Source organism: Eulemur rufifrons, chromosome 1 (assembly GCF_041146395.1).
Source record: "Eulemur rufifrons isolate Redbay chromosome 1, OSU_ERuf_1, whole genome shotgun sequence".
Taxonomy (NCBI): domain Eukaryota; kingdom Metazoa; phylum Chordata; class Mammalia; order Primates; family Lemuridae; genus Eulemur; species Eulemur rufifrons.
The window spans coordinates 52,411,704-52,426,978 of NC_090983.1; the positions used below are offsets into that span (position 1 = coordinate 52,411,704).

At 35.2% G+C, this 15,275-nt stretch overlaps 1 protein-coding gene across 3 annotated transcripts in view; it reads left to right on the forward strand.

Annotated features, from left to right (window-relative positions):
* The window catches only part of CHN1 (chimerin 1), a 181,525-nt gene that overhangs the window by 71,376 nt on the left and 94,874 nt on the right, over positions 1 to 15,275 (forward strand). For 2 of the 3 annotated variants that reach the window (XM_069470656.1, XM_069470663.1), the window contains exons 5-6: positions 6,108 to 6,135; positions 9,123 to 9,236. In XM_069470656.1, coding sequence (XP_069326757.1) covers positions 6,108 to 6,135; positions 9,123 to 9,236 — 142 coding nt within the window. Of the gene's footprint in view, positions 1 to 6,103; positions 6,136 to 9,122; positions 9,237 to 15,275 lie in introns of all 3 variants that reach the window. The other variant, XM_069470649.1, reaches the window with a different exon arrangement.

Genomic DNA, 15,275 nt, shown 5'->3' on the forward strand with positions numbered 1-15,275 from the left:
CTTATCAAGCTTTTTCACCTTTCCAATTTGCTTCAAATGCCAAATGACTGTACAATGGTCAACATTGAGTTCTTCAGCAACTTCTCATGTAGTTGTAAGAGGATCAGCTTCAATGATTGCTCTCAGTTGGTCATTGTCAACTTCTGATGGCCGGCCACTGTCCTCCTCATCTTCAAGGCTCTCTTCTCCTTTGCAAAACTTCTTCTCCTTTGCAAAACTTCTGAAACCACCACTGCACTGTACACTCGTTAGCAGCTCCTGGGCCAAATGTGTTGTTGATGTTGTGAGTTGTCTCCACTGCTTTACGACCCATTTTGAACTTGAATAAGAAAATCGCTTGAAGTTGCTTTTCGTCTAACATCATTTCCACAGTCTAAAATAAATATAAAATAAACAGCAAGTAATAAGTCATTAGCAAAAAAAAGTGAGAAATGTGCATTAAAATGATGTATAACACAACCACATTTATTTAAGAACGTATTCCAATGTCAAACAGCAAATTTCAGCAGTGCTATAACTGTAATTACTTTTGCACCAACTTAATAAAAATGACTTATCTGCTATTGAGTTATTTATTGAATTCTTATGCTATACTATGCACTTTATGTCATATTCAATAATGGATTAACTTAAAGTTTTCTTTTTCTAGTGGAATGGCATAAAGAATTTATGCAATCCATGTTATGAAACATTTTATAAGCTTTTTATTTTTAGTTAGACATCTTTTTTGTTCTCATTTCCCGTTTTTCCTACCCATGATATGGTATCATGAAAAAATGTTAACTACTAAATACAGAAAATTGGAGAAAGCAAAGCATATAATTCAACACAAGTACTCATTTTAAGACATGTCTTACTCAGTCACATTGACTTCAACCAGTTTTAGTCTGTAAAAAGGCCCTTGACTGTTATTCTGAATTTATAAAACTTAGAAACAAGCATATAAATGTCTGTGTAAGCATACATTTATCTTTACTATTGCATGTAACAATTAAAATCCTAGTTTGATGTATTTGCAGGTAAACTAATTTGGGATCATTAGTGATCATTTTTATATTGCCGAATAACTCTTTAATTTGATTATCTGAATAATGTTATATTGTCTGTGAGTTTGAAGACTATTCCAAATCACTGCTTAAGTAATAGTATCTTAGAAGAAAACATCTAAATGCTATTTTGGAGGAAGAAAAACTTCTTTGCCTTCTTAGATTTAATAGGTGAAGTCTTGGAATTAAACTGACCAAAGGCATATTAATAGGAGATAGATTTATTTCATACATACATGGGGAGGAGGAAGGGAAGTCACATAATAGGAGTAAAAACCCCAAGGAAGCAGTCAGACTTAGGCCTTATATACCATTTTAATGATGGATAATAAAGTTGAAGAAGAGACTAGACAGAGGAAAGGAAAGGAAAAGGAATAGCAGTTTTGGGCCTGGGGAGGGTGGTGAGTTGTAGAAAGAAAATGTATGGTAAATGAGGATTTTTTTAGTAAGTTTTGTTATACAGACTCAACTCATCTCTGGTGATAAGAGCTGTCTGTGAGTTGGTTTCTCTTCTTCCTGATGTGGGAGAGGAGTATACTTTTACATATGGAAATTTCCTTTTCAAATGTAAATTTCTTTTCTTAAAGGAAATTATGCTCTACTTTTAGGCAGAAAAGGGAAAGACAGAGAACTTCTATGTTTGATGATTTTTAATTGCCTGAAGTTCAAAATAATCCGTTTGCCAATGTGGCATGTTTTAGGGTAGCATATTCTGACCCCTTTCACTATCAAGTCAAGAGAGAAAAAGAATTAAAGTTTAAATTTGTCATGTTTGACATATCAATTATGAAAATACAGGAAAGATGAAAGTGTGTGAATTTTATTTTGGATATATTGCTTATATATAACAATACTGTGTTAATCATAAATTTACCTAATTTCTTTAAATTCAGAATTGTTTTGGGTCAAGCAAATAATTATTTAGCAATATAAGATGCAAATAAATTGCCCTATGAAGATGATTACTTACACAATTAATGGAAACAATTATGGACTTAATGCAGACTATTGAATAATCAGTATTTGACTTGAATTAGAAAATGCAATAGACTGCCGTACCCTTTGCAGCCACCAGTCTCACTTCTGTCACTACATCTTTTTTGTGCTTGTCCAGGATTTTCATCAGTGAGTAGAGCGTATTCAAAAACTCTCCTTTCCTTTTACCTCACTGCCATAGGCCTAATAAAGTGCTTTACCTTCAAACATCTGCACAGATCTCATGATTTGAAGAAAAGGCCGTGATCTCTTCTCAAAATGTTGGAGGACCCCATTCTAATGTGTCTGAAACGCCAATATTAAATTACACAAAAATTAATCTTGATTTCCATTTTTAAAAGGTGATTTTAACTAATTAATGCATGAATACATTTCTCTTTAAAAGTTATGATATTGCAGTTAAGATTTGGCCGGGCGCTGTGGCTCATGCCTGTAATCCTAGCACTCTGGGAGGCCGAGGCGGGTGGATCGCTCGAGGTCAGGAGTTCGAGACCAGCCTGAGCAAGAGCAAGACCCCGTCTCTACTAAAAATAGAAAGAAATTATATGGACAACTAAAAATATGTATAGAAAAAATTAGCCGGGCATGGTGGTGCATGTCTGTTGTCCCAGCTACTCGGGACAGGAGGATCGCTTGAGCCCAGGAGTTTGAGGTTGCTGTGAGCAAGGCTGATGCCACAGCACTCACTCTAGCCTGGGCAACAAAGCAAGACTCTGACTCAAAAAAAAAAAAAAAAAAAAGATTTAAGTTCGGTTTATGCTTTTGTCATGTCACTTTTCCCCTCATTTTCTTAGAGGTAACTATAGATCTTTCTCTATGTTATGAATATATGTTATAGTATGTATATGTGCTTTTTCCTAAATGGTGTCATACCATACTATTAGTCCATAATTTATGTTTGTATTAAATAGTTTGTCTGAATGATTTCTCCATGTTACTCCCTATCGTCATTCCTTCAAACCATGAATATTGTTTATACTGTAAAGCAGTTTAGTTATTTCCCTATCAGTGTATATTTATTTCAGTGCTTAAGTGAACATTCTTATACATGTTTTCACGTGTACATGTGCAAGTATTCCTCTAAAGTAAACACTGAGCATTTGCACATTTTTAATTTGAACCGACACTAAGTGGTTCTTCTCAATAACATTTTATCATATAACACTGTAGAAACTTAAATTAATTCTTTAAGACCTAAACATTGAATTTTCATCTCAAAAGCAGAGGTTTGTGCTCAAGCAAATGCATGACCCCACTCTGTACTGTAAGCCCTGGTCCTAAAAACAAAATAGCCATCATCTGTAGCTGTAGGGGGCAACTGGTGCATTTTTAGTACAGTGAGTTTTATGAACAGAGAAATTATGGAATGAGATAAAATCAGGTAGAATTTACCTGGGGAAGATAATAAATAACCTGAATACAAACTCAGCAGACAACAAAAGATTCACAAGGGCTAAAGTATTGTTTAAATCTAATTTTTATGAAAAGGTAAAATCATGACCGTCCTGTAGATACAAAAATGAATACATACTAAAAATTTATTTTACTCATAATATATGAGAGAACCAGTCAGATATTATAATCGATTGAAAGGAAAAGTCAAAAGAGCACAAATTTATATGGAGTCAAGGAATATTGAGATGAATTGCACATGCAGATAAAACTATAATCCTTTTTCCATTGAGGAGGGGAGTAGGGAAGAAGTCAATTATACCACCACTATATGGGAAAAAATTTATATACCAGTTACCTACAACTTAGTACCAGAATAGTTCAAAGACAGTCTACTGTGCTAGAATCTAGTAAGCCATTAGGGTATGCTATAGATGATACATAGTTTTTCGTTGAAACACAAACGTTTTTCTGTGCTGTGAATAAATATCTCAAGATTGCTGAAAACAGTACCAGACTTGGCAGCCAGGCTATGTGAAGAACTAGGGGAGATGATCACCAAACAGATAGCCTGTGAGTTGCTTTGGGCACTGCTTTATTTAATCTGATGCAGATGAGTCAGTGTCAAACAGATAAAGGGCTTGGTCCCTTTTTGCTATTCCCGAGTAAGAATCTCAGTTTTGCCTTGAGTGCTACTACTTGAATAAGTAACCCTGAACAACATATCTTACGTCTCTGATACTCGTTTCTTCACTATCACATCCAGCAATCCCACTTCTGGGTATTTGTCCAAAGGAAGTGAAATCAGAATGTTGAAGAAATGTCTGCACTCCCCTATTTATTGCAGCATTATTCACAATAGCCAAGATATGGAATCAACCTAAGTGTTTATCAGTGAATGAATGGATTAAGAAAACATGGTATAATATATGATGGAATACTGTATATTCTATTCCAATATACAGTAGAATACTGTGTATTTCAAATTGAATACAGCCTTAAAAAAGAAGGAAATCCTGTCATTTGCAACATGAATGGACCAGGAGGACATTATATTAAGTGAAATAAGCCGGGCACAGAAAGACAAATGCTGCATGATCTCCCCAGTGGAATCTAAAAAAGTTACATTCATAGAAGCAGAAAATAGAACGGTGGTTACCAGGGACTAGGGGCTGGGTTGGGGGTTGGGGAGATTTCACGTAGGAGGAATAAGTTCAAGAGATATATTATACAATATGGTGACTATAGTTAATGACAATGTATTGTATACTTGAAAATTGCTGAGGGTATATTGTTAAGTGTTTTGACCCCCAAAAAATAAGTATGTGAGATAATGCTTATATTAATTTGCTTGTTTTAGCCTTTCCACAATGTATACTTAAAGCATCATGCCATATTCCATAATATATGTACAATTTTTGTTAATTATAAATACTGAAAAGAGGTGAACTTTGCCAAGAAAAATAAATAAAATGAGAATAATACTATCTTATGAGGATGAAGTAGAATAATTCCTATCTTATTTTGAGGATTAAATTATCTTTAAATGTAAGTAAAATACATAGCAAATAGTGGGAGCTCAATAAATATAGTCCGTGGGTCACCAAATTTCCTCCCAGGGAAAAGCTCTTTCCCTTCCTGTGACTCTGCAGTCAGAGCAGGCATCCTGTCATTCAGTACCCAGTTTAAATGTCATCTTTTCAGAGAGGCCTATCTGGACCATGCAATTGAAATACCTCACTAGTTCTCCCTTTTGCCACCCATTCTTATTTTCATTATAGCCCTTATCACTACTTCCTATTTCCTTGTTTTCTTGGTTTTTTTCTTTGTCCCAAGTGTGTTCACAGGTCCTTGTTTTCTTTTTTTAAACTTTTGCTTCTTTATTGTATGTCTCTGTTAGAATGTTAAGTTCTAAAAGAATTATGATAATTTTGATCTTATTCAGTGATGTGTACCCTGGAGATGGAAAAAAATGCCTAGGACATATTTGCTGTTCAGTAAATGATTCTTGAATGAATGGGGCAAATACCCTCTGGATATTCTGTCTACGCCAGTAAAAATGCCTCAGAATCTGCGCTGCCAAGTCTTCCCTTAGCTATTGCCAGCACACCTGCCATGAAAAGCCAGAGAAGGGTAAAGTGTGGTTAGGAAAGAGCTGATGGGAGAACAGAAAGGGCAAACTTATATGGAGATGAGAACAGAAAGTGCAAGATTATATGGAGATGTTAACAGAACAGCAGAACAGAGACTCTGGAGTAACAGGAAGGGAGAGCAGTAGCAGGGGAGGAGGGGAGAGAAAACCACAGTCTGTTGAGACACAATTGTGGCATTAAGGTTTTGGGTGTTTTAATTTACTCTTTGAATAAAGGGATGTGAATATTTTTTTTTCAGTTCATTAAACTCTACAGTAGAATGAACAATAATTTAGTCTAACATTTTACATACCCAGCATTTTATAGATTAGAAACAGGTCTAGAGAGATGAAATGACCAGTCTAAGTGGCACAAAAAATCTGCTGGTAGAACTGGGAGTCCATACCCTGATCTCTAATCTCATTAAAGTTCTGTTTTAAAAATATATGCTTTAGTTTGTCACATATACAGAATGTTGAGTTATGTTGTGCACATCTGCATTTTCACAAATAAACTTTTTTTCTCCTTTCCCAATAGGTAGAAAACAGACCAAAGTATTATGGAAGAGAGTAAGTATGGATTATCAGAAAATATTTTATAGATTGGCATATGTAAAAAAGACAGATAAATGGATGCTTTTAGTAAAAATAAAAGCAAGATGAAGGAAGTATTCAAGTTTGGTGGAGTTGAATTTTCTTTTTTCTAATTACAAATGTAATTGTTTTAATTGATGGAAAATACAGAAAATAATGACAAGTTCTAATCTCAGGGTGTTTTTTAAAAAAAATAATGACAAGCACAAAGAAGAAGATAGCATGGGCAAATGTATATGCAGTAATGTTAAAGAGGCAAGCCATATAAGTAAATAAATAATCCTAGATGTACATGAGGAAAATGTATATATTTGTGTATGCATGTACATATTAGGTGTATAATATACATACACACACACATTGGGATATGGGTGATTTATTCTATATTTATGCCTTTATTTTTCAGATTTTCTATAAGTAGTAGGCATTTTATTTATTGAAAAATTGCAATTCATGCTACCCAGAAACAACTAATGTTAACATTGTAAAGTATTACCTTTTTTTATTATTTTTTTTTATCTTTCTAACTTCCTCAACATACAGAATGAAGTATTACCTTCTAAAGATTTTTTTCCTAGTGGTTTTTTATAAAATTGAGATTTTATACATATAATTTTGTAGCCTGATTTTCCATTTAATATTGATGATGAAAATTTTTTTTCTGTTTTGTGAAAAATGCAATAATTTTTAAAGTCCTTAATTTTCTGATTACTAAAAACCAGAATTGTAGCTTTTCAGGGAAAAGAATAAAAATCACCTATAATCCCATCATTCCCCAAATAAAATCATTTGTGTTTTATGACTGGAGATCATATCAGATAAACAACAGTTTACATAGCAAATATTTTAAATTATTTAAAGTTCTATGTAAGTTTTCAAGACTTGTGAATGGATTACAGGTACCTACCTGTGAGTTGGAGGAAGGGCGATTTCATAGTGGCAAACCACTGGTATTCTTTGCAGTTGTGCTGTAATTTAGATAGTCTCCTGCTTTTGACAGTTGGGTTGTTTTTACTGTACTATTAGAAGTAACACCATAAGAAATATCTCAGTACATAAGATATTTTATGGGAGGTAGAAATTTTAGGTAAACTGGTATGAATAGTTTTAAATTTCTTTAAATATCATCGTCAAGTTTTGTTCCACAATTTGCTTTCTTGAGTGATTTTCTTTTGAGTTAATTGATACTTTTTTTTAACAGATAGATACTATAGTTTACTAACTTTATTAATTGATGTCATGTAAACTAAAAATATATACCAATATGCTAATCTAATGGTGTATGTAACTGCAAGGGATAGGTTACCATCTTTTTGCTTCCAGCAGGTTTAGAGTGTTAGCCTATGGACCTAGTTCTCAAAGATTGAGAAATTGATAGAGATGAGAAATTCAGGAGCCCATTGTAAACCTAGCTGTTAAAATTATCATGATTTGAACATACCTACCATGAACTGTTTTTAGACTTAAATTGAGAGAGACTGAACTATTCCTATGAGGAAGAACTCTAGAAAATTGCCACTTGCCCCCTAGTAAAGTTGCTAAATTATTAAGGTGCCATTTCAGGGCCTTCTAAATATATCATTCCAAATTCAAGAGACTATTGTTTCTTTTGTACCAGTGAAAGCAACCAAGTTTCTTTTGAGCACTGGGTCAATGCAGTTATTGTAGGAGAGGAAAGACTTTCCTTCCCTCTGTATTCCTGTTTGATAGCTGGGTCTATGAAATAAACTAGCAATAGGTAGATTAATAGAAAACAAGGTATACAGATTTATTAATTTTTAATATTATGTGTAAAGGGGCATCACAGAAAAAATAAAGTGAATACCTCCAAAAAAGTGAGATTTGAGAGCTTATGTAGCCCATCTCAATAGGGAAGGGGGAGGTAAATAAATGAGTTGTAGGAAAGATGATTGGACCTGTAGAAGAATAGATGGGAGTTATGCTAGTTTGTGGCAAAGTTTATCTGGGTGTGATGTAGAATTTTAGTTTCCTCTCCTGTGATAGGAGTCAGTTGGCTGATGAAAGTCATGGAGAGGGGATTGATGACAGTGGAATTCCTTTTGGAAGATCTGTCTTTAGGTAGATAAGAGGAGTTCAAAGAAAGCCTCTACCTGCATTTGGTGTTTTTCAAGTGCCTTCTGCTCAAAATAATCAATACACCAAAGTAGCATATTTTGGGGTGACATATCCTGAATTCCTTCATGATCTTTGAGATACTGAAAAGACAATATATTTATAAGTTATTCATAAACTATAAATCACCATACAAATGTAAGACAGTTTTGTTTTTTTAATATGTGTCACCACTGACATTTTTTTCCTTATCAATGTTTATGTCATATTGTTATAGATGAATCTACTGTGTTTGTGTAAAGAGTGTGTTATTTATATGTATTTTTCCTCCTTTTTTCCATGTTAATCAAAGATAAGATCTTAGCAGAGAGTGAAAGCAAGTATTATAGTTGTTTGCTTTGGGCTTGAATATGCAGTAATGCAGATTATGCACATTATTGTGCAATCATGCCAATTAAGGACAACCCAGGGTCCTGGAAAATTGCCAATGTAGACTCAGAGCCAGAATTTTGGAGCAGTGTTACTAATGGAGAGAAAGGAAATGGGACACATTTCTGTATATTTTTTTTAGCAAGTCCATATGGTTAAATGGCTACATAAGAAAGAAATTGTCCTCTAGAGAGAGGTGGTTGATCTTCCCTTAGATGGATGTGAATTTTGATTCCATGGTTGTTAACCGGATTGGATCACTACTTAGGTGCTGTTCTTATCACCACAGAGCAGCTGGCCAGGGGCCAGGCCCAGAGAAACACAAGCATAGTTAAACCCCAGTGCTTCACCTGCACTGCATGGCAGTACTTTGTCTAGAAAACAACAGGAGAAGGTGGGGGCTTTTGTTTTATTGAAAAATGTAGAAAGCACACAGTTTCTGAATTGACGTTGTTTCTTAGGTTTCACGGCATGATCTCCAGAGAAGCTGCCGACCAGCTCTTGAGTGTGGCTGAGGGCAGCTACCTCATCCGGGAGAGCCAGCGCCAGCCTGGGACCTACACTTTGGCTTTAAGGTTGGTCATGGGCCTGCAGTTATAACTGTGCTTCATTTAAAACCCTCTTAATAGAGGGCTTTAAATTTTAAAAGCATCCAGCATGTAATTGAATTGGTTCTTGTTTTCTTGGGACCTAATTACCATTTTAATAGCTTTGAGACCCTTTAAAAATTCCTCATGAATGGTAGCACTCAGTAATTAAGAGTTGAAAAACTTTTAAAGCATTTTTGTGGTAGCTACTTCCTTCCATTCCATCTTACCCCTTCTCTCCCTGTCTGTCTTGCTGCGTTGGCTTTCATCAGATTTCTTGAATAAGGAAAGGGACTTAGAGAAAGATCTTTGTAACTCATAAAGCTAAAGCAATGTCATTTCTCTTAGGTTGGCTCTTGGTTGAAGCAGCTTTCCTTAGGAGCTCTTGGTTCTTCCCTATCAACTGAACTTTGCCTATTTTGTCTGTTCCTAGCTTACAGTACAGTGCCCAGAAACAAATTATTAACCTCATAATAAGAACCCAATAATAAGAACGGTAATACAATAGCATGCTTATCTATTGGGTTTACCTCATGCCAGGTCTCTAACCTCATTTAATCCTCACAACATCTCTGTGTACTGTTACCATCCCCAGTTTACAGATGAGGAAACAGAGGACCTGGAGGCTGAGTCACTTGGCGAAGGTCACACGTTTATGAAGTTGTGCGGCTGGTATTTGAACCCAGACTGTCTGGCTCAGAGTCTGTGCTCTTCATCTCTCTACACTGCTGCCTCTCCAGAGGCTCGTAGCAGTTATCCAGTGTCTTTGTTCATCCCTTCATTTATTCATTCAGACATACATTCATCTGTTCTTTGGAAAAGACTTAAGAGTAGCAACTCTCAAAGAGGTCAAAGAAATGACATTTCTTTTGGTAGCCACAAATAGAGAATAGAAAGATGACATTAATATTTAGGACTAACGTGTGTAACTCCTTCTCCAATCACTTGTGCCTGTGTGAGTGAGCAGGGACTGCTTTTGTTCCTCTCACAGATTTAATATTAATCTCTCTGACAAAAAGCATGATATAATTTATTATTTTATACTGAATTCTGAATCATTTGCCTACCTGGAGAATAGCTTGTCACGCAAGTTCATGTTCATGGAAATTTGTTTTTTGTGGCAAATTATAAAGTATAAATCCCACTTTAATTACTTAATTATAATGTTTTCCAGGTTTAAATTGTAGTAAACGAGGAAGGGGAGAATGTGGTCTGGCAATTCACATACCTATTCGATTTGCCATCGATTGAATTGGAAGACTAATTTGGGGCAAATCACAGAAGTTCTTGAAGTTGGTTTCTGCATCGTTTTACTCCTAACATTTTATAATTCTGTAATTCTGTACCACCGCATTTCCAGATGTTTGGAATATGGTTATCTGGGGTAAATAAGGCTTGATGTAAAGGACAGAGGACCAGAATAAAGGAGGAGGAGGTGGGGTAAAATAAGAAACAGGAATCTATACAACACTTTCTTTCCTCTTTGTTGCTCTTTCCCCTACCTTTCTCCAAGATCACATAGAAGTTACAAAACTTCAGTTTGAGCTCAGGTTTGCCTAATTGGAAGTTCAAGTATTAAGACTGTCCATGACACCATATTACCCCTCATAACATGTCTGTCACGCAGTTTTCACTGGCTGACAGCAGCAAATACTTGAGGGCCACAGATTTAGTTTGGGGAAAAGTACTGCCCAAACCTTCCAAGCTCTTCCTCATTCCCACCTTCTTGCCCTCCCCCATTCTACTCCTGGCTTTAGGTTTATAATCATTTCCCTTCTACTCTGATGCAATAAATCTTGATGGGAGTGTTTTAAATTCACAGGTCTCGGGTAACATAAGGCCTTTCTATGTTATTGAAAATCACCATAAAATCATTACTTGAAAAAGAAATGGTAGTGAGCAAAAGGGTCTGTAGTGTGAGGGTAGGGAGAGGAATTTGTAAATATGAATTGTGAGTAATTCACATACTGAAATATGATTGATGTTTTTCTTATTTTAAACTAGATGTATGACAGGCAAGTGTTAGGCAGAATATGAAATAGAAGTTGTATTGATATATGTGTTATTCTTATCTGATACTCCTATTTCAACTGATAATCCAGTTCACATCAATTTGTTTTTTTTTTTTCAACATAATATGTGATCCATTGGGGGTAGCTGGTTTGTCTAGTTTATAGCCATTGATGTTCATTGTGCGTTTACCATTTACCATTAACCAAAGGCTCTGAAATTAGGAATAAGTCCTTGAACTCAGTCTCTCAATCTGAGTATATTCAAAACTAAACTCGTCACTTTTGGTCCCAAATATGTTATAATATCTATATTTCTTTTATTATCTAGTGACACTATTATTCAGTCAGTTCCACAAGACAGAAACCAAGAAATCGTTTTTCTTTTTTTTCTTAGGTCTATTTTAAGAGGCAGGCCCTAGCACCATTCATTTAGAGGCCCCCATCCTATATTATACCACATATCAAATATATATTTTTTGCTGTTAAAATGTGTAAATCTTATAAAAAGTATAAATTGCTTTTGTACTTAACTTTAGTTTTATAGTTTTTCTTTCGTGTTTTGGACCCATGCCTTTCTCTTTATATTTCATACCTTTTCTTAGACCCCAGAAAGCCCTAGGTACTGTGCCTGTACTATATAATGGTTAAGAGGACTTTTTCTTTTTGCTTGTCCTACACAGCCAAAAATCAACAATCTTATTTCTTAAGTATTTCTCAAAATTTCCCCCCCTTTTCAACTCTAAGCCACTTTCTGTACTAGTTTAATAACTGCCTAAGAAGTCCCCAAATGTCTAGCTTTGTCCCTTCTAATATATCTCCCATAGTATCATAAATGATCCGTCTTAAAATCTGATGGGATAATCAGCAAGATTATTGGGTTGAGCAGTTTCAAAGAACATACCTCCCACTGTCACTGCCATCTTCCCTGCACTTGCAGGGCCCGACTCTCCACCGAGGACCTTTGTGTGTGATGCGAGGTGCTCTTCAGGGGAGCATGTATTCCCTGTGTGCCGTCATAGTACCAGTTTTCTGCAGTAAGAGGTTCTCACTGCATGGCATGGCAGGTGTTCTATGGGTGAGATATTTTTTCCCCTCTTCAGTTGCATCTTCTCCCACAGCCCATCTCAGCCTGACTTTTAGGCCAGGCCTTATCTGGTTTTTCTGTCTTTGCTCATTTTCATTCTTCTTCACTCAGGAAAAATGATTGTTACTCATAGAAAGTGTCTTCTACAAAGGGAGCATATAGATAGGCATTTGCTTGTTTAGAGTATGTAGTTAAAAAGAAGATGCTGGCCTGGGCACTAAATTATGACTCATGAAATGTTTCAAAGTACCCTTGAGGTTTTCTGAATGTTGATTTTGACAACATTTGGGTTACTGATAATTTAATGAGATATCATGGCAGATATCAATTATACATAACCTAAAATAAGAAATTTAGTTGAAAACATATTTTCTTTATGGTTTTCATAGTTTTAGAACTAATTCTTTAAAAGATATATTTCAAAAGTCATTATATAATTTTTCTCACTAAAAATATTAGTAGGCTCAGTTTGGACATTTTCTATTGGCCTGACTTCCAGTTTACTAGTCTTGAGTTCTGCTACTTCTGATCTGCTGTTAAACCCATCCATTAAGTTCCTAATGTCAGGTAATTTTCATTTGCTTCTTGGAAATAGTGAATTAGGGAGGTTAAAAAACTAGTGGAAGGCTAGTATGAGTGATTCTATGAAATGACCTTTTAAATATTGGGCATCTGTTTTCTCATTATCACCACTAGACCTGATAAAAATCTAAATGATTTCTGGGTTTAAGTGCAGTTACAACCCATTCATAACTAGTTTTTTTTTTTTTTTTTTTTTACTGTTTTTATCTGAACATGTCATGTATTTTTTTTAAAAAATCAGATTTCTATGAATGTAAAAAGGCCTTTACTAATTCAACAAATATGTAAGTGACATTTTCATCCTATATGGCTGTTTACTTTTCCTGCCTTAACTGAAATATGCAAATAGGTGAATTATAGCTGAACATTAGAATCTTAGTATTATTTCTCCTAAGTCATCCATTTAATGTAGGGCACACTTGATTCCACTCTGTCCAAGAGTTTTCTTGGAAATATAAAAAACATGTCTTTATATCAATGTTGCACATTTAATATGGCACGAGACTGAAAATATGCATTACTTTGATGTATTATTGGGCTCACTGTCAACATTGATTCCCTTTGATATGATATATCTCCTTTTCACAATGGCTTAAGCTCCTAAATATTTTTTTAAAAATCTATCACAAAGTAATTGCAGTTATCTACTCTCACTGTTAGAACTTTGGAAATGAAGTTGCAGTATAGATTTTAGAGTCAGACAAACCTGAGTTGTAGTTGCGTAACCATATTTTATATATTTAACCTTTTCAAGCTTTAGTTTTCTATAATAATTGTAAAATGGGAATAATAATCCCAATATGTCTCAAAAGAGAACTTGTTAGTCTGTTATTAGTAGCATCCCACTTTTAAGAATCATATTCTCTGTCAGCTGCAAGTATTATCTAATATTCAAAACAAGCAGACTCCACTGGCTTAAACATAAATTATGTAAGGAAATATCTCACATAATGAGAAATTCAGAAATGTAATAATAGTGTGGATGATCAGTATCCCAGTGATGTTATGAAGCATTTGAGATCTTTCTGTTTCTATTCATGGGCACTCACAGCATCAACTTTAGTCTAAGGCTGGTTTTCTTTGTTGTCAAAAGGAAGCTGCCTAGACAATCAGAGCTTTAGGCTTTCTTGTTTATGACCAGCAAGAGAGTATAAGGGGAGCTCTCCTCTCTCATGCAGTATGCATCCTTCCCTTCAGGTTGATGAGGCCAGTATAAGTCTCCCTTTCCCACCCTGGGCCAGTGACGTCTGCAGGGAAGTACATGCACTGATAACTTGTCTAACAAGTATCTGCTCCTAGAGCTGGGGAATGGGTCAGCTTCTTGTGGAAGATGAGGCTCTGGGAGGAATACTGAATGACCAAACAAAATCTGGTTTTCTTTTCTTGTTTTAAATGAAGGAAGAAGGTTGAAGGGAAGGAAGGAAAATAGATCCCAGTTAGACAGTTAACCATAGCCAGTACACTGTTATAGGCTGTACTCGTTAAGATAGTTTCTTTCTTAGGCAGTAAGAATCAACCTATGGTGTAATTTTTCAAATGTTTTCATTTTGGTCAAACTCTTACTAAAGCAGTATATCCAACTTTAGCTTTGGTAAATACTGCAATAAGAAAATCAGATGTGAGTCCCAGCGAAAATGTTATGAGAGGCTAGGCACCCAAGTTTTGTAAGTTGTTTTGATTAAGTTCTTTTGCCTGTAGTGTTTAAAAAACTTGATTTGGAGTATTATTTTCCAAACTGACTTTAATGTAACTCAGTATATTTTTTTAAAGGTTATATGGAAAACCCAGTTACGTTAATAATTTTAGCATAGTGAAATCCATAGCACTTTTGACTAATACATACCCTGAAACACTTATCCCTGGTATGTCGCTAATACATGTCAAGGCCTTTCATGGAAATCAGGGGTTTAGTCTTCATGGTTAAATTGGATAATTAAAATAATTCCCCAGATAACTGCATCATCAAGCAGTTTATTGAGCAGCATTTATTGAGCTTCTGTATCCTGCCAAGTACTATTCAAGAAAGAAGACATTTAAGCTAGCTCTTAAAGGTACTCTGAAAGTTTACCAGGTAGAAGGGGTAGTTGGTGAGGAAAAATGAGCATTTTGGGAAGAAGAAATGGCCAAGGCAGGAATACATAGAACAGCATGGAGCATTTGATGTATGGTAGACTGCTGGGGATGGGGGGGTGCAGGGAATTTTAGCAGTAAGTGTGCCAGGAGAGCCTGGTATTGTATGTTTAAGAATGTAGACTTGATCTGTAGGAAATGAGAGTCACTGAAGGCTTTTAATAGAAGGCAATGTGGGTACATATGCAATTTGGAAAGATCATTGTTGGAGCAATAAGA